Below are 21,155 nucleotides of genomic sequence, written 5' to 3' on the forward strand. Positions count from 1 at the left end.
AAGGCGATTCTCAAGAAGTTTAAAATGAAGAATTGTACAAAAATAAATACATAAAATCTTTGTAAGCTAAGATAAATTTATAAAAGAGATTCTCAAGAAGTTCAAAATGGAGAATTGTATAAAAATAAATACTTCAATTGAGTGTGGAGTGAAGATGTACTCAAGCAATGATGAAGGGGAGAAGATAAACTCTACAACATTAATCAAAAGCCTAGTTGAGAGTTTGAGATATTTAACATGCATTCGTCTGGATATTTTTTTTAAAGTAGGACTTATGAGTAGGTTTATGGAAACACCAACTATGACTCACTTCAAAGCTTTAAAGTGAATTCTTTGATATATCGATTATACTATTGATTTTGGCTTATTTTATGAATATTTTAATAGCTTTGATTTTGTAGGCTATAGTGATATTGATTGAGTTAGAGATATGAATGATAGAAAGAGTACTGTTATGGGTTTTGTTTTCTACATTGGAGACATCATTCACATGGAATTCAAGTAAGTAATCTATAGTCACTTTGTTAATATGTGAAGCTGAATATGTAGTTAATACATCATGTGTTTATCATTTCATATAGCTAAGACGATTATTGAAAGAATTGTGAATGTCACAAGAAAAACCTTTATATGGACAGTCGTCAAAACATCTAAACCACATCAACTACAAAGCAGCTTACCTCAAGTAAGGTATGCTAGGGGTGCTAATACATTTTTTAGCAACAACCAGTCCCTTACCCTCGAATCTCTGACAATACCAATAAACCTGAGTTTTCCTAGCAACCCTGAACCAAACAACTAGCTAGATGACAACTCCTAATCGACCCCGATATTGCGCGTACATGTGCAACACTAGGGAAGAAGTAGATGTTGATGAGGTCAAGTTAAACACTGTTCTTGCAGTTAAGGCTGGTGAAGTTATACCAATTGATGGAGTTGTTGATGGTAACTGTGAAGTGGATGAGAAAACTTTAACTGGAGGGTCATTTCCCGTTACCAAACAAGTGGATTCCGTAGTGTGGGTTGGAACTGTTAACTTAAATGGTGTCAATAGTTCTCTCTGACACTCTATGAATTGTTTTTGAATGCATTTTGGCTTTGGTGGTAATGGGGTGTTAGAACTACTGCTTTAGCTGAAGACTGTGTGGCGGCTAAAATGGCAAAGCTTGTGGAAGAAGCTCGAAACAGCAAGTCTAAAACTCGAAGATTCATAGACAAATTCGCTCAGTACTATACTCCAGGTTAGGCATACTGCAGTCCAATTACTCATCCAGTTTTATAGGCTTTCACTGAAGTAGGGTACCGAGAACGAGTATTTGGACAGTCCTTCACATCATTCTTTTAGAATGAATCGTCAGCTCCATTGCTAGACAATCCTTCCTTTCATTTTGTGGGAAAGTTTTCAGTTTAGTTCATTGTTCAGATTTGCAGCGGTGATATTCATGCCGGCTGGCGTAGCACTGATTCCAGTAGCATTACGAGTTCATAACCGTGATCACTGGTTTTACTTAGCACTGATTGTTTTAGTCAGTGCATGTCCATGTGCTCTTATCCTGTCTACACCAGTTGCAACTTTTTGTGCACTTACAAGGGTTTCAATTAAAATAATTAAAAGTTAAATAGCTAAGTAAAGAATGAATTAATTAAATTGAAAACTAAAAATTGTTTTGTAAATGGCAACAGGGTTTCAATTGCAATTGATCTAGGAGAAAAATTAAAATAGCCTTTTCAGGTGAAAACAACGCCGTTTCAACGCAAACTATTCATCTCCTTCATCCCACCGATTCAGCAGAAACGGCAGTAGATCATGGTCACGTCTCTATCCAGTATCTCTCCTCCACAATGTGCCCCTAACAGTCCAGTAATGGGCATTTTTTTTTCTCAAGCATGACAGGACCGTGCTAATCTCCACACTATCCCGGGAGAGATGAAGGGGCATTCTCTTGCCCTATAAAGACCACAACACACAGAGACGAAGAGGCATGGGGGAAAAAACAGAGACATAAAGAAGACACAGAGACTTGTGACCTTCCTCCAGCAAAAGGGAACTTCAACTTCCCCTCACCGTAGGTTGTTGATCCAACCAACCAAATACAAACCCAGAGAAACCAGGACGAATAGAGAAAGGCCACGAAAAAGGGGAGAACCACAGACAGATAATACAAAAAAAAAACACAGACGAAATGAACAAACACAGATAATACAGAGAGAGACCAAGAGGAACAAGAACAGAGAGAGACAGAGGGAACAAGAGAAGGCAAAAAAAAAAAAAAAAGAGAGAGAGAAAACAAGCAGAGAAAAGCAAGAACAGAGGTGAAGTGAACGAAAAACAGAAGTAGAGGGGAAGAAAGTAACATTGGTTAGCCAGCCCTCCATCACCATCGTCTTCGTCTTTAAGTAGCAGCTCCAGGTAAGTCTTTCTTTCTCTTTCCCCCGCTTTGCAGCTTCAATTCTTAATAATAATTGGAATAATAATAACAAACATGGATTGAGGACCATAAGGAGCAGCAAACGAAAGGCTTTTCAGAATCTAGAAGGTGACAGACCAGTAACGGTGGCTGTGGATTATTAGAATGGCAACAAGAAGAATTATAATCTGGACTGGTTCAAAATTAAGAGTCAAAGATGTTAATTACCTCAATGTCTAGGATTCAAAGCTTTCCAGAATCCACACACCAATTCAAAGATCTAACAAACCATCTTCATTTGCATCCATACTTCCAATAGCTCTTTCCACTCAATAAACAAATTTCATACAAAACTTTAACTATAGCAATCTGAAAATGGAAATATATAAAGTTAAGCGTGAAAAATGTTTCCCAAGACTTCATTACAAGATAAAAAAAAAAGTAATGTCAACTGAGAAAGCTCCACAAGAACAGGCAAGATGACACAGTACCTGAAACACTAGATTTTGGTACATGTAGTCACCTTGACATTGCTATCCTGGTTTCTGTCCCCCAAATGACAGCTGTAAATATAAAGGAAAGCTCAGTAGTTGAAGAGATGGTACATTGTTTCATAGCAATTATTGCCATGAAAATATTCATGAATAAAAACAGTAGAACACAATCACGATGCACTACATACAGAATAATCTCTGAAAGTGAAGTTGCCATACCAATTACTCATCAATCATGATGTGAATGTGTTACTTACCTCTTGAGGTTACCAACTTCTGGGCTGTATTTTTCTCTCATTCATTGACAATTGCATGACTAGGATTTGACCACCATTCTCAATATTTTATGAAACCTTTGGATAATTTTGGTGGGACTGCATCTTTAATTTTCTCCACATTATAGGATATACATTCTTCCTGCGTCTTCTTTCAGAGTCACATGCATGGAAAACAAATTTTTTTTATGAAGTCCCCGTGGTGTATAAATGTTGTTTCTTTGACACCAAATAGACTTGTTAGGATGTTGATACGGAGACCTTGTCATGTGCTTGAAGTGATATTTGTGATTTCAGGCAAGTGCTCTTATTTCTTAGATGACAGAGGAGAGATATGCTGTTTTCCAGCAAATTAAGCAACTTCAGCAAGAACTGGTAAGGTGCTTAGTATGTGAATATATCATGTAAGCTTAATTGCTGAAATTCTTTTAGGACAACCTTGCCTTTAGATCAGTTGTGACTTCAAGAAATATTAGGTACCAAGAAAAGAAAAATACAAAGACAAATCCATATTCTGTGATGAATTCAGTACAGGAAGATCCAACCTCAACTTCCAAACCCAAAAAAAACATCATCAAACCCTAACTGAAAAGCTTTTATCTCTGATAAAACAAGGCAAATCGAAAAACCTACTAAAACAAATCCACACACAATGCTTATGATTTTTGTGTTGAATTGTATTACAAGTTGAAGTCTTTAGGCCTAAAAGCAAATAATTTCACATTCCCTTTTTTGTTTATAGCGTGAGGGAATGTTTGGGGTTTGGTTCATGGAAAGATTGGTCATTGTCTGGTGTTTAAGGCTGGTTTGGATGGTGATGAGCATGTGAATCATTCTTTGACTACAATGGACGCAAGTTGTGGTGAAATGGGGTTTGCACGGAAGGTGTTTGATGAAATGGGTGACAGAGACTTGGTGTCGTGGAATTCGATGATTTCTGGGTATTCTAAGATGGGTTTTGCTAAAGAGGCAATTGGGTTGTTTATGGAAATGAGGGAGGAGGGGTTTGAGCCAGATGAGATGACGTTGGTGAATGTTCTTGGGGCGTGTGGGGATTTGGGTTTGGGGAGATGGGTGGAGGGGCTTGTTTTGGAGAAGAAGATGGAGGTAAATTCGTATGTGGGGTCTGCCTTGATTGTCATGTATGGTAAGTGTGGGGATTTGATATTTGTGAGGAGGGTCTTTGATTCAATGCCAAACAAGGATGTTGTCACTTGGAATGCCATTATCACATGGTAATTAGATCGGTTTTATACTTTGTAATTGTCACATATAGTAGAATTGTGTTTATTTCTGTTCCTTTAAACTAACTTGAAATTTGAATTCTTCCTAATTAATCAGCTATGAAATAAAAACCACACAAATATATGAAATTTGTAAATGCGTTTCAAGTTAATATGATTTTTTTTTGTTCAACTATCACTTCATATGTGTGCACAGAATGGAGCTTCCAATGAAGCAATTGTACTATTCAACGGAATGAGAGAGGCAGGTCCTAATCCAGATAAAGTCACAATGATTGAAGTATTGTCTGCATGTTCCACAATAGGGGCCCTTGATTTGGGGAAATGGGTTGAGACACATGCATCAGAAAGAGGTTTCCAGCACGATGTCTACGTTGCGAGTGAATTAATTGATATGCATGCAAAATGTGGGAGCTTGGATAATGCACTCAGGGTTTTTGAGAGTATGCCTCATAAAAATGAGGTCTCATGGAATGCCATGATTTCTGCTCTTGCTTTCCATGGGCAGGCCCTGGAAGCATTATCATTATTCAGACGCATGTCAAAGGATAATGGCACTGTTCAGCCTAATGACATCACTTTCATAGGAGTACTTTCTGCATGTGTGCATGCCGGATTGGTTGATGAAGGCCGCCAATTGTTTGAATCAATGAAATTGTCATTTGGATTGGTCCCAAAAGTCAAGCATTATTCTTGCATGGTTGATCTTTGTGCGCGAGCAGGACTTCTGAACGAAGCTTGGGACTTAATCAAGAAGATGCCTGGAAAACAATATGAAATTGTGTTGGGGTCATTGCTTGGTGCCTGTCAGAGGCGTAGAAATGCAGATGTTGGTGAAAAGGTCATTCAATTGTTTCCAGAGATGCAATTATCTCATCTAAGATATATGCAAATATGAGAAGGTGGGATGATTCTGCAAAGATGAGGCAGTGTGGTGTCTCTAAAACCCCTGGCTGTAGCTGGATTGACGTTGGAGCTCGTGCTCATGAATTTCATGCTGGTGGCAGCTTACATCATCATTCGGAGAACATATACCAATTGCTGAATGAGGAGATGAAGAGAGAAGGTTACATTCCAAATATCGGTTGCATATAGAGGTGGAAAAGTTGAAAACTTGGTGGCCTCTTTCAGCCATTGAGCAGTGCATTCGGAGGGATTGTATCTTCTGGTTGATGACTACAGCCAAAATGTTGAATGGTATGTTGTGTTCTTAAGCAAGTGGAGGTAATTAAAGATTCTAACAAGAGACTTAACTTTATTTTCATGTATTCTTTCACCGGATATTTGTCCATGTCTAATTGGATCTATTATTCTTGTAATTCTCATTTTATAGTTTTTTTTTAGAGGAAGTTTAATTTTTTTCTTTTTACCTCCAGGTGAAAGCTAATGATATCAAATACAAGGTTTTCTAGTTTTCTGTACATCACTTTTGGAACATCTGATACCTAGTCTAAGCGTAATCAAATGACTTTTTAATCAAGCATTGCAGTATATGCTGGACGTTTGAGATTAGAGTATTCAGAAGTGGAGATGAATTGTTATGTGGAATCTCGAGACTGCTTTGATTCATTAATTTGCTCAGTACCGGGGGGCCATCCATTTCAAGTGGGGAGTGCCATATGGGCAAGGGTCAGCCCTGAAGGGATTCGTTCTCGACATTACCCTTTGATATTAACCGGGAAACTCAATCTAAGACAGCTCAATACTCTCAGTTACTGAAGTTGTAGATCAAGCAAATTATCTAAGTGCTCACAAGCTTATATACAATCAGTGAAATAAATTTGAATTGATATTTGTGTTGTAATGTATTCCCTTTAATATTACATATTTTTGGATATTTGTGTTGTAAATTTGAATTGATCATCAGTAAAAAAATCAAGTAATAATGTAATATACAAGGGAAGTAAAAACTCATGGAATTGAAAAGTCCTGCTGTATAAAAACCCACAAAACCGAATGGAATTGTATAAATTAATACAACATCGCTTGAGCTTGCCTTTAAACTTGTTTAAATCTTAAAACTAGAATACACAACGATGCACCAAGTCTTGGTGCCATCAAGGCTATGAAAATCCAAATTTGGATAAAATGGGAAGATTGTCTACAAGAAAATAATAGCAATTGTTGATGCTCACCTCAATAAAGTGAAACCAAGCTCGTCGCCAATATAAATTTATACGCAGAACTACACCTATCACCAGCAGCACCATGATGTATGCAACCCCAAAGCTCACATAGAAAACCTCCACATCCATGAAGCCACCATTATCTTCATTGTTCGTTGAAGTTGGCGTTGGTGATGGTGGCATAGCCGCACCACATATTTTGGGTAGCGGTTCTCCACAAAGAAAAGGGTTGTCCTTGTAGCAACTCTCCTCAAACGTGGCAAACTGTGCAACCCTCGCAGGAGTCTTACCGGACAAATTATTGTGAGCCACACTAAAAACTTCTAGAGAAAATAGTTCAATAAGTCGAGGTGGGATTTCTCCATCCAGTTTGTTGTAGGAAAGATCCAAGCTCTCTATTTCCTTTAAGTTAGAAAATGTTGGTGGAATTGGTCCGGTCAAATTGTTGTGCGAAAGGTTCAATACCTTGAGCATACTGAGGTTTCCAATTTCAGGAGGAATCTGTCCTGTGAAATTGTTGCATGAGAAATCAATTCCTATGAAGTACCAAATAATGTTGCCTCTATAAGAAAGGGATACATTCTTCGTTGTAAACTCGAAGGATTGTTGTGATGAGGATAGAGAATCATAGTAAGTGTTTTCTACTGGGAAATTATAAGTAGATATCATCCAAGAGAGGATGTTACCAGAAAGGTGGTTGTGAGAAAGATCAATTAGGGTTAATTGGTCTAACCTGTATAAATGAATTGGGATTTCACCTTCAAGATTGTTATAACTCAAGAGTAAAAATCTCAAGTTAGATAGCCTGTCAATCCATTCTGGAATTCTACCAGTTAAATCATTATGGGAAAGATCTAATGCGAATATCTCAGAGGAGTCATAAAATGCCATTGCGATTGGCCCTTGCAAGTTATTTCTAGACAAATAAATAAATTTCAATTTTGAGGAAGAACCGAATCTAGGTGGTAAAAGACCAGAGAAATTGTTCCTTGATAAGTCCAAGAATTCAAGAGAAGACATATTCCCTATCCATCCAGGGATCTGCCCTTGCAAACTGTTGTTGGACAGGTCTAACACTTCCAGCAAGCTAATGTTACCCAACGAGAAAGGAATGCTTCCATTGAAACCATTTTCAGACATAAATAAAACTTCTAACCCTGGCAAACGAGCTCCGATTTCTGAAGGGATTTGGCCTTGGAAGTGATTCATGGATATACTCAGGAATGACAAATTCACATGAGAATTATCTGGCAACAAGAATGGACCCAAAAGAGAACAGTTTTCTAAATGAAGTTCTTGTAGGTATGTGTTGTTCTCAATCAACCAATTTGGAAACTCTCCCTTTATTTGGATGTTTGTAAGATCCAAAGATTGCAGGTTGAACTGATGGTAAAGGAATTTGGGAAATGCACCACCTTGTCCAATACCGCTCAAATAGAGGGACTCTAACTGGAACTTTGGGCTCAGATTATGATCATCTTCTTCTGCGAATATTTCATTACCTGAACCATAAAAAGACTTGAGTTTTGAAAGGTTGTATAATGGGCTCAATGACATAGGAATCTTCAAGTGATTGTAAGAGAGAGAGAGTTGTTGAAGGGAAGTCAAATTTGGCAAACATGAAGGCAAGACACCACTAAGATCATTGTCACTCATATCTAGCTCTTGGAGATGATTTAAGTCACATAGGCCTGGTCACATTATAATTTAGAGAAAATTAAAACTTTGAGTGTCTAATGGAAAATATATAACCTAGAGAGAGAATATGAGTGATCAACCTTACCTTGGGTTGTAGGTATTTGGCCATTTAGACTGCAACCCTCCAATATCAATGTTTTAAGAGAGGTCATTGTTCCGATGGCTTGGAAGATGCTATTATTGAGAGCAGTGTTACTCAAATCCAAGTATTCCAAGTTCTTGAGATCAAGGAAGTCTGTCACGATCAATTAAACAAGAAATTATATTAGCGTAGAAGGAATTAAAATTAGAAATAATTCATTACTTATTAATCATGGCTAAAAAAATAAAAAACATCAGGTAAGTGTAGAAATTGTATTGTCCAATTAATAGAAGGTTTTTTTTATATGTCTGACCCAAAAAAAGAAATACACCATTGTTAATTTATTCTTCTCCTAAAAATAGCACACACTCTATATATGAATTTATATTGTTATTTATGTTATCATTTTAATTACATTACACTGAAATGGTGTTGAGAGAGGGGCAAAATTAAAATGAAATATTTTTCATATTAAATGGATGGTAGAATTTTAAAATAATAAAGATTTCAATTGAGTTAATTTCTAAATTTGAGATTTAATTGTCTCTCCAAGACTTGTTTAGTAGGTTGCGAAAACATAAAAGAGAAATTATATGCATACATAGCTCTTCAAGATGATTTAAGTTACATAAGCTTAATCACATTATAGTTTAGAAAAAAAAATAAAACTTTGAGTGTCTAATAGAAAATATATAACCTAGAGAGAGAGAGAGAATAAGAGTCATCAACCTAACCTTACCTTGTGTTGTAGGTATTTGGCCATTTAGACTGCAACCCTTCAATTTCAATGTTTTAAGAGAGGTCATCGTTCTGATGGCTTGGAAGATACTATTATTGAGAGTATTGTAACTCAAATCCAAGTATTCCAAGTTCTTGAGATCAAGGAAGCCTTCCAGATCAATTAAACAAGAAATTATATTAGCGTAGAAGGAATTAAAATTATAAATAATTCATTACTTATTAATCATGGCTAAAAAAAACTAAAAATATAAGTTAAGTGTAGAAATTGTACTGTCCATTTAAGAGAATGAATTTTTATGCATCTAACCCAAAAAATAAAAATACACCATTATTAATTTATTCTTCTCCTAAAAATAGCACTCTCTATGTATGAAGTTACCTTTTCATTAAAGAAATTATTTTTTTATGTTATCATTTTATTTACATTGCACTGAAATAGTGTTGAGAAAGAGAGAGGAGGGGCAAAATTAAATTGAAATATTATTTATATTAAATGGATGATAGAATTTTAAAATAATAAAGATTTTAATTGAGTTAATTTCTAAATTTGAGATTTAATTTGTCTCTCCAAGACTTGTTTAGTAGGTTGCTAAAACATAAAAGAGAAAATCTATACAGACATCTAATTGTAGCTGGTATAGAGAGAAATAAAATGATCAATGATAAGTAATAGTGGAGTTGAAATTTGTTAATTTACCTCCAGAAGGTACATTGCCATTAAGTTCTTGCAATGACAGATTTTTTAGAGAAGACAGCGCTCCAAGGCTTTGAAGTGAATGTTCATCTAGAGAACAAGCTTCCAGATGCAACATTTCCAAGGAGCTTAAATTTTGCAACGCTGTTTGTTCAAAAGTAGCAAATTTAATTTTTCAATTAAACCCAAATATATAAACATCACTGTGTATAATATAATTTATGACTTACCGTCACCTAATATTCTTCCTCTAAAATCGTTGGATCCCAAATAAAGTGTTGTGAGGTTTGGGAATGCTCGTAATGATTGGAGTAACTGGAAGCTACTTCCATAGGTTGTGATATTATATAGGGATAGATATCTCAAGTTGCTTAAACCTGCAAGTTAGTTAGGGAAGAAAGAAGAATAATTAATATTATCTTCATGATGCTACCAGCCAGGTAGGTAATGTGAATGTGTTACTAATTACCTCTTGAGGCTACCAACTTGCTAATATTGTTGCCGCCCAGACCCAAGGTCTCCAAGCTGCTCAAAGATTCTTGAAATTTATATAAAAAAATAAATTAATACAATACTCATTAATTGTGTTTTTTGAAATTAAATTTAATAAATAATTGTGTTAATTAAATTGAATATTTATAAAAATAATAGTATATAAAAAACTAACCTTTCAAATCTATTAACCCCTCCAGTCTATTATAACTTAAATATAGTGATTTGAGAGACGGAAGCCCCTCCACAAATGATAGAATACTGTTATTGAAGCTATTATCTTCCAAGTAAAGGGACTCCAAATTGCTCAATTTCTGTAACTCAGAACCACCTATATAAAAAAATAAAAAATAAATTAATTAAGACTTCATATAAAGATATTATTGGAGTAACTGAATTATTATTGATGAAGAGGCATGTAATTGGTACGATGAATTCATGTAAAGAGGTTGAAAGAAAGAGTATAATTTACTACTTGTCCATTGCTTCCATCATCACTGGCTTAGTGTTCGTTATGAATATGCATTTACAGGTAAAGCTGCATTTCACCCTCAATGAACTTGATTATATTAATAATGTAAGGAATTAAACAACTTCTTTTTACTAAATATGCTTTCTATTTTCTTCCATAGAGAACCAAAATGAATGATAGTAATTAAACAACACCTTATTTGATTAATTCTAAAAAAATAAAACTAATATAAATATTTTGTAATACTTAAGAGAGCAAACCTTTGTTCTCAACCCAACCAGCTATACGATTATTCCACAAGTAGAGAACGTTGAGTTGTTGGAAAGGAAGAAACAAGGAGGCATTTAAGTACCAATCTCCCAGCTCCTCATTCCTTACGCCCTCAAGATAGAGCATGGTGACTCGACCTGTACTGCTGTTGCACCGAATACGTTCCCAAGAACAACAGTGGGCGTGGGCTATTCTCCAGGAGGGAAGGGAGGTGCCGTTGGGATAGTTAAGAGAATCTTTGAGGTGCAACAGAGCGATCCTCTCTTCCTCCAAGCAACCAAGAGGCACCCATCCTTGCAGCGAAACCGTTATCACTAACACCGTCAACACCTGAAGGAACAGCCCCATCTTAATTAATATCAACTATTACAATATTAATTGTTGCGAATGGCAGGGAGGAGGTTAAGGCTTTTATAGAGGACTTTGCGGACCCACCCCATGGAAAAACACTGCACGATGGCAACGGTCTCCCGTCCCCTCGTGGAGAATAAATATGTATAATTCAATCTTCATGACTTTCTTAAGCAAAATAAATATAAAAAAAATCTGAAAAAAATCTCAGTAATTTTAAAAAATATCTTTATGAAAAACACACTTAGCAGCCACATAAGTTAGAAGCTTCATTTCTTAAACTAAAAGATTGTTTACGAATAAATTTGAAATCGTGTTTTTGTAGTCAATTTTTCCATCTAATTAAACTGCGGTAAAGGTTGATCATCACAAATGTTGATGTTTCGACACCAAATTCTTTAATTTCCAACACAAATTCAAGCCCTCCTGCCTGACCAAATATTTAAAAAAAAATCTGAAAAAGATCTCAGTAATTTTAAAAAATATCTTAATGAAAAACACACTTAGAAAGCTTCATTTTTTTGGTAAAGAAAAAAAAAATCCAATTCATAATCGCATCCTCTCTCTCTTGTTTTTTTCTTAATTTTTCAAATGGCCGAAATCCTATTAATATTTTTTTCCAACTCAAATGCAAGCCCTCCTGCCTGACCAAATAACTGTGCTTTTACCACGGTTCAATATGAATCTTTACTGATTGATTTGATGCCGTATTTTTCTCCTATGAACACTATTAATTTTTTTTTAGTTTTAACAAACTAAAAGGTTGTTTGAAAATAAATTTGAAATTATATTTTTTTTTTAAATAATTTTTTTGTTTAAAATATTTTTCATGCTTTTTTATTGTTATGTTATGATATGTTGATGTTGGAAATAATTTTAAAAAAAATATTTTAAAAACAACTTTTTTATTTTATTTTAATACATAATTCACAATATCTGAATTGATTCATTTAACATTTATCTTTAATATATATAATCTTTTTGTTTTTTTTATAATACTCTTAATCTGAATATATTTTAGGAAAAAATGCATGATGGCAATAGTCTAACGGACCCATCACGTGGAAAAAAAGAAGAAGCAGGATGGCATAGGACGGCAGTGTCCTCTTCATTACATTTGTTTTCATTTTGATACTAACATGTTTGTTTTATGTTTGAATATTATTTTTTAAAAAAATAATTTTTTTTATTTTAAATTATTTATTTTAATATTTTAATATTATTTTAATATGTTGATCTCAAAAATAATTTTTAAAAAATAAAAAATATATTATTTTAATACATTTCCAAACGAAAAACAATTTAAAAACCAACTATTACTACACTTCCAAACATCCCCTAAGTGTTGCTCGCATTGATTTTTTTTTCTTGTCAAGACTTTACTATTCATCCTTTTGTATATTATTATAGATGAACTATTTAAAAAATTATGTTTTTTAATTTGTTTCTCAATTTATTTTTTGACAATTTAGTTTTAATTAAACTCAGTTGATTCTGATTTTTTATGAAAAGATAGGATTGAAAGAAGTGGAGAAAGACACTGAATATGAGTTCAATGCCATAATTTTGTAAATGATGCATTTTGGTTTTTAAACTTTAAAAATCATGTAAATTATACTATTCTAGTATTTTAATATTTTTTAATTTAATTTTAATACAAAAAATTTATTTTTATTATTTTTTTAATTTCTAGTTTACAGATAGAGAAAAATCATCAAATTCTAACGAGCCCAACTCTTGTTAAAAATGGAGTAAAAAATGCATGATTCCATAGGACGGCAATGTACTCTTCATCACAATTCCTTTCGTTTTCGTTTTGATATTATTAAGTATTGCTTGCGTGGATTCTTTTACTCCGCAAGGCCTCACTGTTTTCTCGAATAATATTGAGGATAGATTATATAAAATTTTATATTTTTTAATTTGATTTTTAAATTTGATTTTTGATGATTTAGTTATAATCAAAGACCATTTAATTTTTATTTTTTTATAAAAAAGTAAAATTAAAAAAAATGAATCGAAATAAAAAAAAAGGTTAAACATGGATGTTATAGTCTTACAAAAGAAACACTTTTATCCTTAAATCTTAAAAACAACACTGATATTTATTCATATAATTATGTGTTACTATTATTTATATAAATGGATGAAGCATAAAAATTATATATAGAAGGCGATTGTTACAGACTAAACTTTGAAGATTAAATTGAGAAATTTCAAGAAGCAAACTAAAAATTGAATTATACATATTAATCACTTGATGAAAAATTAAATATGACTAGAAATAAATACAAAAAAAATAATAATATATTAATCTAAGGTCGCTTGTCCATTAATTAGTGGTCGATGCATTCTAACACGCTAAATTAAGAATTTTTTTATACAAGATGAAATTAAAACATATTATTCTTTCTCAAGCTTACGGGGCAATATATTTATTTTATTTAAAAACTTTTGATTTTAAGAAATGGTTAATAAAATATCTTTGTTAGTTTTGTTATAAAATAATGACATCACAGTTAACTCCTTTTAAATAACTCCTTTTAGATGAGTTTGAATTTATTTTTATTTTTTTAATTTTTGAACTTTAAAAATATAGATAAATTTAAAATAAATATTTTCTTACAATAGTCTTAGAGTGAAATTAGAGCAAAATTTATAATTTTAAAATAAAAAATACATAAAAACATGTTTTTCTGTTCCCACTATTTTTGAATTTTATACCATGGTAATTAAATGTTGCCTGATTAACATAACAGTAAATTATAATATAAAAAATTAATTGTGGAATGACACATGTGTGTGTGATTAAATGACACATGTGTGTGTGATTAAATTAATTATCTCGATAAATGACACATGTGTTTGGGGAAAATTAAATTAATTATTGCTAGAGAGAGACTGGAGCAATTGATATTTTGCAAAGGCATGGAATTCAATGCCAAGGGAATGTAAGATAGTTGTTGACTGCTGGCGTCAACGTGATAAAACAATTAATTATAGTGAAAATGAAATAGTTAACAACGCAGGCTGAATTCAAGTTTGATTTGAAAATTCTCAGAAACTTTACTATTTTTCGCAATGTATGAATAATGAAAATTCAGAAACTCTCCTTGCTGCAGGAAATAGCCCTTGTAGTTGAATTTGAATCCATGAAAATTGTCGCACGTGCACGACGTCGCGGCGATCGTCCACCCTCGAATGTGTGATGGGGGGATATATATATGGTAAATATGGTGAGACAAGGAGTTCTTTGTCTCTTAGCAGTAAAAAATGGTGTGGGAGTCGCCATCTAATATTTTGGTCACTAGGAACCCTAACTGGTCTCAGAGATCGGGCACGGGGACTGGTTGCGTAAAGGGAAGGTATTAGCACCCCAAATACGCCCTACCTAAGGTAAGCTGCATTGTTTATTTGTCTGATAAAATTCAAGGTCTCGTTGTGTTTCCTAGTTGTTGGTCCGTCTATGGTTCAAGAAAAGTCCTCCTCAATAAGGAGGTCCTTATCTTATCGGGTAAAACCTAACCGTTCTAATGTCTATATAAAAAAACCATATTTTTTATATCAGGAATTCATTTTATTGTTTAAATACGTAATCCCATATACTAAAATAAAACAAAAAGATTTTTTAGAATTTTTGAAATATTGGCCTAGTTCTCATGGCTTGAATAAACTGGTTATTAAAGCCAAAATGCATGCTAATACATATATTTTTTTGAAATTTCTTTTGTTGTGTAAAAATATGATGTTATAATATTTATATATATATATATTTGAGAGACTAGGCCGTATTTTAAAACAAAACATTTTTTAAATATGTATTTTGTTTGTATGTTTTGACGCAAATCGGGTATTTTAATACTGGGTTTGTATCTTTACGGTATAAAAATACAACCAAATATTAATCAAAATATAGTAATAAAATTACAAAAAAAATCACATATTTTTTTAAATAATTTTTGCAGAATTTTCGTAATTTTTCATATATATATATATATAATACAAAATATAATATATATAATATTAAATGGGCTGGGCTGGTCCGGCCCAACCAACTGGGCCGGACTCAGCCCAAAAGTGTTGGGCCGATCTTGGCCCAAAAATGGATTGGGCCGATTTCGGCCCAGATACTAATATCCTCTTTTGGGCCAGGCCCGGCCCAGAAGACAGGTCTGGGCCAGGATCCGCCTGGCCCAAAACAAAACGGGCGGGGGGAATTATTTTCCCCCCACCCCTGCATGCAGAACGCTATTCGTTCTGCATGCAGAGAAGGAAAAAAACAAACGCGAGAATGAGGGAGAAGAAGGGTTACCTGGCGCGGAGGAGGCGGTGGCGCTGGTGGTACTGCTGCTGCCGGAGGCGGTGCTGTGGCGAAGGCCGGTGGCTCACGAACGGCGGCAGTGGTGCTGCTGTCTCAACCGAACGGCCGTGTTACTGTTTTTTCAAGTTTTTTCCCTCCGTTTCTAGCTTTCCCTTCTTATATTTCGGCTCCTCTCCCTTTTGATTCGTTCCCTCCTCTCTTTGGTTTGTTCTCCTTTCTTTTTGGCTTTTCCTTTCTCTCTTTGGTTCTCTCTCTTTCGGGTCTCTTTCCCCCCTCTCTCCTCTGTTTTTTTTTTCGTTTTTTCTTCCTCCTTTTTTCAGTGTTCTTCGGTCTATTTATAGAGCCAAGGGGCGGGGCTTTTTATGGTTGCACATGGGGAGCAAGGGCTGCGGCGGTTGGTCGGCCATTTGGGTGCAGCTGTCGAGGTACGGCTTCCCCGTTTTTCTGGTAGGCGCGCGGCTGGTGGTCGGCCAGTGGGCGTGGCTGGCGAGGAGCGGCTCCCTCGGTTTTCTGGCAAGGCATGCGGTCCAGAGAGAGGTAGCACACTTGAAGAAGAAAAACCACCATTTTTCTTTCTTCCCCTGCTGCACGTCCAGAGGAGGAAGAAAGAGGAACAGTGTCGTTTCAAAACGACACCGTTCTGATTTTTTTTTTTTTACACATGAAACGGCGTCGTTTTAAGAAAAACGCGCCGTTTCATTTAAGTCCTGCAAGACGCCAAAACGCGTCAATTTGCAAGGCAGCCCTCAATTATCTTTTTTTCCTTCAATTGCATCCCTGCCAATTTCGGTCTCCGCCCCTCTTGTTGGCCGCGGTTTTCACTTTAGTCCTTGGCCTCTGATTTATGCAATTGAGCCCTTAATTGATAAAAAAACTTCCAATTTCTTCAATTAGGCCCCTGAATCAATTAATTCCAGCCCCTCCATTTACGCGCCTCTTCCAATTTGGTCCCTGGTTTCGGATTTTCTCAATTAAGTCCCCAATTGGCCCTTAAACTTCAATATTTATGCAATTAGGCCCCTGATTTGACCTAATAAATTCCTAAAAAAAATATTTTGGCCCCAGAACTTAAATTTCTTCTAATTAAAGCCCAAATTGACTTAAAAATCAATTTTTCTTACAATCAAATCTCCTATAAATTCATTTAAAAATCCAATTAAGTCAATAAACATCCAAATTTGGGCTTTTCTCCTCAAATTTTAAATTTTCCTTCTCAACAAGGCTCTCCTCCTTCAAGAATATACTGTCAAAAATCCAATCTTTGTATTTTTAACCTCATTGACCAATTTTCCAACCATTTTCTGAGCGCTTCTGCCTCCTGTTATTTCTTTCTAACCTCCTTTGGCTATATATTATATATATATTTTATGGGGACCCAAAAATGGGTTACAACAGATGCCCCCTCTTTATAATGCTTACGGAGCAGAGGTTTTGCGCAGTAAGTTTTATAAAGATAAACCCAAAACGGAACTCCCGAAACTGATCTGGTTGAAGCTTGATTGATCTGAAACTTGTCTTTTACAGCAATCCTCCTCAACCTGGAATCCCATCTGGCGATTCCTTTTAACCAACATGAAATATGAGGTCCCATCTGGCGACCTCCTTTAACCAATATCGAAATACGAGATCCCTTCTGGCGATCTCCTTTAATCAATTTGGAATCCCATCTGGCGACCTCCAAATAGCGAAACACGAGATCCCTTCTGGCGATCTCCTTTAATCAACTTGGAATCCCATCTGGCGATTCCTTTTATTCAAACGAAATATGAGGTCCCATCTGGCGACCTCCAAATACCAAATAGCGAAATACGAGATCCCTTCTGGCGATCTCCTTCAACTTGGAATCCCATCCGGCGATTCCTTTTATTCAACAGGTAATACGAGGTCCCATCTGGCGACCTCCAAATAGCGAAACATGAGATCCCTTCTGGCGATCTCCTTTATTCAACTTGGAATCCCATCTGGCGATTCCTTTTAACCAACATGTAATACAAGGTCCCATCTGGCGACCTCCAAATAGCGAAAAACGAGATCCCTTCTGGCGATCTCCTTTAATCAACTTGGAATCCCATCTGGCGATTCCTTTCAACCAACATGAAATATGAGGTCCCATCTGGCGACCTTCTAATAGCGAAACACGAGATCCCTTCTGGCGATCTCCTTTAATCAACTTGGAATCCCATCTGGCGATTCCTTATTACCAAAGCTGATATCGATGTCGTTATTCCTGATGGCAGGGTTCAAAACTTTTCATTCTCTCTTTTTCTTATTCTTCTCGTTGTTCCAGAATCCACTATGGTTCAAAACCGTGATTCTTTGCTATCATCCTTTATGATTCTTTCTTCGTCTCCAATCTTGTTGGAATGCATCAAGGTCTCCTCCTGTAACGATCCAAAAAAAACATATATGCAATGATTTATGATTAGATGCCATACATGCATTCATACCTGGTTTTGAAACATAGGCCCCATCCTCTTCTTCTAGTTCATGAGACTCCCTCTTAACATAAGCTTGCTTTGGATTCATCTCTCGTGTTGCCTCCTATCATATTCTTGAAGAAGAAGTCTCTGACTTTCTTCAAGTAGTCCTTTTCCCAAAATGTATGACTTATCATTGCCTCTTTGTCATGCTTTTGTCAAATGCTTTTAGCTTGGTTTTATAGGCTTTCGTAAAACTTTTCATGAAAACATCTCTTATTGCCCCCAGTGTAGGGGTGTGATTTTAGTCTGGGCTTTTGTATAAAGAAGAAATTCGTTCAGCCGATGCTAAACTTTTTAGGCGCGATAACAACAAGACATGCACTGTTGGGATTAATGCAAAAAAATGATTGTTGTGAGATCAATGCAAAAGAGAAAGAAGTCAATGGCCAAACTTTGCTTTATTGATTTAGGAGCCTACATCAAGCATAATATCTTTTTACAGAGTCAGAATTCACAGGTCGAGCTAGGTCTTCTCCATCCATTCTAGCCAACTTCAGCGCTCCTCCTGAGAATGCCTTCTTTACTACGTAAGGACCCTCGTAATTCGGTGCCCATTTGCTTTGATCGTCTCCAGGTAGTGACAATATTTTCTTCAATACTAGATCCCCTTCTCGAAACAACCGCGGTCTAACCTTCTTATCATATGCCTTGGCCATTCGTTTCTGGTAAAGTTGGTGATGACATATTGCAGCTATCCTCTTTTTGCTGATCAAGTTCAGTTGCTCATATCTCACCTTGGCCCATTCAGCCTCTTCTAGTTCGGAATCCATTAATACTCTTAACGATGGGATTTCCACTTCCAACGACATCACTGCCTCCATACCGTATACCAAAGAATATGGGGTAGTCCCTGTCGAGGTCCTGATTGTAGTGCGGTATGCGTGAAGAGCGAATGATAACATCTCATGCCAATCTCTATATGTGACTACCATTTTCTGAATAATCTTCTTGATGTTCTTGTTGGCGGCTTCTACAACGCCATTCATCTTTGGTCGGTATGGTGAAGAATTCGAATGCTTGATTTTCCATTTAGTACACAGCTCTGCTATCATTTTGCCATTGAAATTCTGTGCATTATCTGTCACTATCTTTTCCGGAGGACCATATCGACAAATCAAGTCCTTCTCTATAAACCTCTTCACTACGTTCTGTGTTACGTGGGCATATGAACTAGCTTCCACCCATTTTGTGAAGTAGTCAATAGCTACGAGGATGAATTTATGACCATTGCTAGCTTTTGGGTTAACAGGACCGATCACGTCAATTCCCCACATTGCAAATGGCCAAGGAGATATTAGATTAAATAGAGGAGCTGGTGGCATATTGACCTTGTCACTGTAAACTTGACATTTATGACATTTCCTGACATAATCAATACAGTCTTTCTCTAGTGTCATCCAAAAATAACCAGCCCTTTGGATTTTCCTCGCTATCATATGCCCGCTAGCATGGGTTGAGCAAATCCCCTCATGGACCTCCCGTAATGCCTTTCTAGCATCTGCCTCATTCAAACACCTTAGTAGGGTCCCATCAAATGATCTTTTGTACAAAATCTCTCCATCTAAATAGAAGTCTATAGCCAACCTTCTCAAGGTTTTCTTATCCGTTTTGGAAGCTCCCACCGGATATTCGTGATTTTGCACAAGGTTCTTGATATCATAACACCAAGGATGTCCGTCTATCTCTCCTTCAACTAAGCAACAGTGAGCCGGGTCATTTCTAATGTCAATGTGTACCGGTTGTACCTTGCACTTGAGATCAATGGTAGTCATAGCAGCTAGCGTGGCCAAAGCATCCGCGAAATGGTTCCCCTCCCTTCCCAGATGAGTGAATCTAATTTCTTCAAATTCCTTTGCTAGCGTGGATAGGTATTCCTGGTACGGCCTCAACTTTTCCTCCTTGGTCTGCCATTCCCCTTTAACCTGACAGATAATCAACATTGAATCTCCATATACATCTAACTTCTTTATCTTCAACTCTAATGCCGCTTCTAAACCGAGGATACAAGCTTCATACTCAGCTGTATTGTTGGTGCACTCGAAATGTAGTTTAACCGAAACTGGATACTGTTTCTTATCAGGAGAGATTATTACCGCACCGGCCCCGTTACCATATACATTCACTGCACCGTCAAAAAACATCGTCCACCAATCTGTCTTTTCTTTTTCTTTCTCTATTGACAATATATCTTCATCGGGGAAGTCAAAATCCAAAGGTTCGTAATCTTCAACAGCATTATCGGCCAGATGGTCCACGATTGCACTTCCTTTTACGGCTTTCCTTGTCATATATACTATGTCATATTCTGCTAATAAAACTTGCCACCTTGCAATTCGACTTGAGAGAAAAGGCTTGTTACAAATATACCTCAGAGGATCCACCTTTGAAATCAACCAAGTGGTATAGTATAACATATAATGCCGCAACCTCTTTGCCGCCCACACCAACGCACAACAAAGCCTTTCTATCTCCGTGTATCTAGACTCACATTCAGTGAATTTCTTACTTAAGTAATAAATAACTCTTTCCTTCCTTCCGGTTTCATCATGCTGACCCAGTACACATCCCATGGCTGCTTCAGTTACTGTTAGATATAAGACTAGAGGTTTTCCTGATACCGGAGGAACCAGTAAAGGTGGATTTTGTAAATAATGCTTGATTTTATTGAATGCCTCCTCACACTCCTCATTCCAGGTTCCAGGATTCTTTTTCCTTAGTAGTCGGAATATAGGTTCACACGTCGTTGTTAGCTGAGCTATGAACCGAGCAATGTAGTTTAACCTTCCTAAGAATCCTCTTACTTCTTTCTCCGTCTTAGGGGATGACATAGCTTGGATGGCCCTTACTTTATCTGGATCCACCTCTATACCTCTATCACTTACCACAAATCCTAACAGCTTACCCGATTTAACTCCGAATGAACATTTTGCAGGATTGAGCCTTAATTCATACTTCCTCAACCTCTCAAACAACTTCCTCAAAACTTCAACATGATCCTCTCCCCTTT

General features: G+C 36.0%; 2 protein-coding genes and 1 pseudogene across 2 annotated transcripts in view; 2 read left to right on the forward strand and 1 right to left on the reverse strand.

Annotated features, from left to right (window-relative positions):
- Window positions 1-842: 842 nt before the first annotated feature.
- On the forward strand, window positions 843-4,364 carry LOC127904686 (putative inactive cadmium/zinc-transporting ATPase HMA3). Its single transcript, XM_052448881.1, has 6 exons — window positions 843-1,018; window positions 1,120-1,241; window positions 1,432-1,526; window positions 3,496-3,552; window positions 3,979-4,284; window positions 4,356-4,364. The coding sequence occupies exons 1-6, from the start codon at window positions 843-845 to the stop codon at window positions 4,362-4,364; spliced, it is 765 nt and encodes a 254-aa protein (XP_052304841.1).
- On the forward strand, window positions 1,029-5,842 carry LOC18101671 (pentatricopeptide repeat-containing protein At2g34400-like; annotated as a pseudogene).
- Window positions 5,843-6,316: 474 nt separating this feature from the next.
- The window catches only part of LOC18101666 (receptor like protein 21), a 58,535-nt gene continuing 43,696 nt past the window's right edge, over window positions 6,317-21,155 (reverse strand). Inside the window, exons 2-9 of the mRNA XM_052449033.1 lie at window positions 10,987-11,239; window positions 10,430-10,585; window positions 10,232-10,300; window positions 9,993-10,139; window positions 9,766-9,906; window positions 9,067-9,216; window positions 8,331-8,480; window positions 6,317-8,238 (exon numbers count right to left, since the gene is read on the reverse strand). Coding sequence (XP_052304993.1) covers window positions 6,485-8,238; window positions 8,331-8,480; window positions 9,067-9,216; window positions 9,766-9,906; window positions 9,993-10,139; window positions 10,232-10,300; window positions 10,430-10,585; window positions 10,987-11,239 — 2,820 coding nt within the window. The 3' untranslated portion in view covers window positions 6,317-6,484. The remainder of the gene's footprint in view (window positions 8,239-8,330; window positions 8,481-9,066; window positions 9,217-9,765; window positions 9,907-9,992; window positions 10,140-10,231; window positions 10,301-10,429; window positions 10,586-10,986; window positions 11,240-21,155) is intronic.

The sequence above is a fragment of the Populus trichocarpa genome, chromosome 18 (genome assembly GCF_000002775.5).
Source record: "Populus trichocarpa isolate Nisqually-1 chromosome 18, P.trichocarpa_v4.1, whole genome shotgun sequence".
Taxonomy (NCBI): domain Eukaryota; kingdom Viridiplantae; phylum Streptophyta; class Magnoliopsida; order Malpighiales; family Salicaceae; genus Populus; species Populus trichocarpa.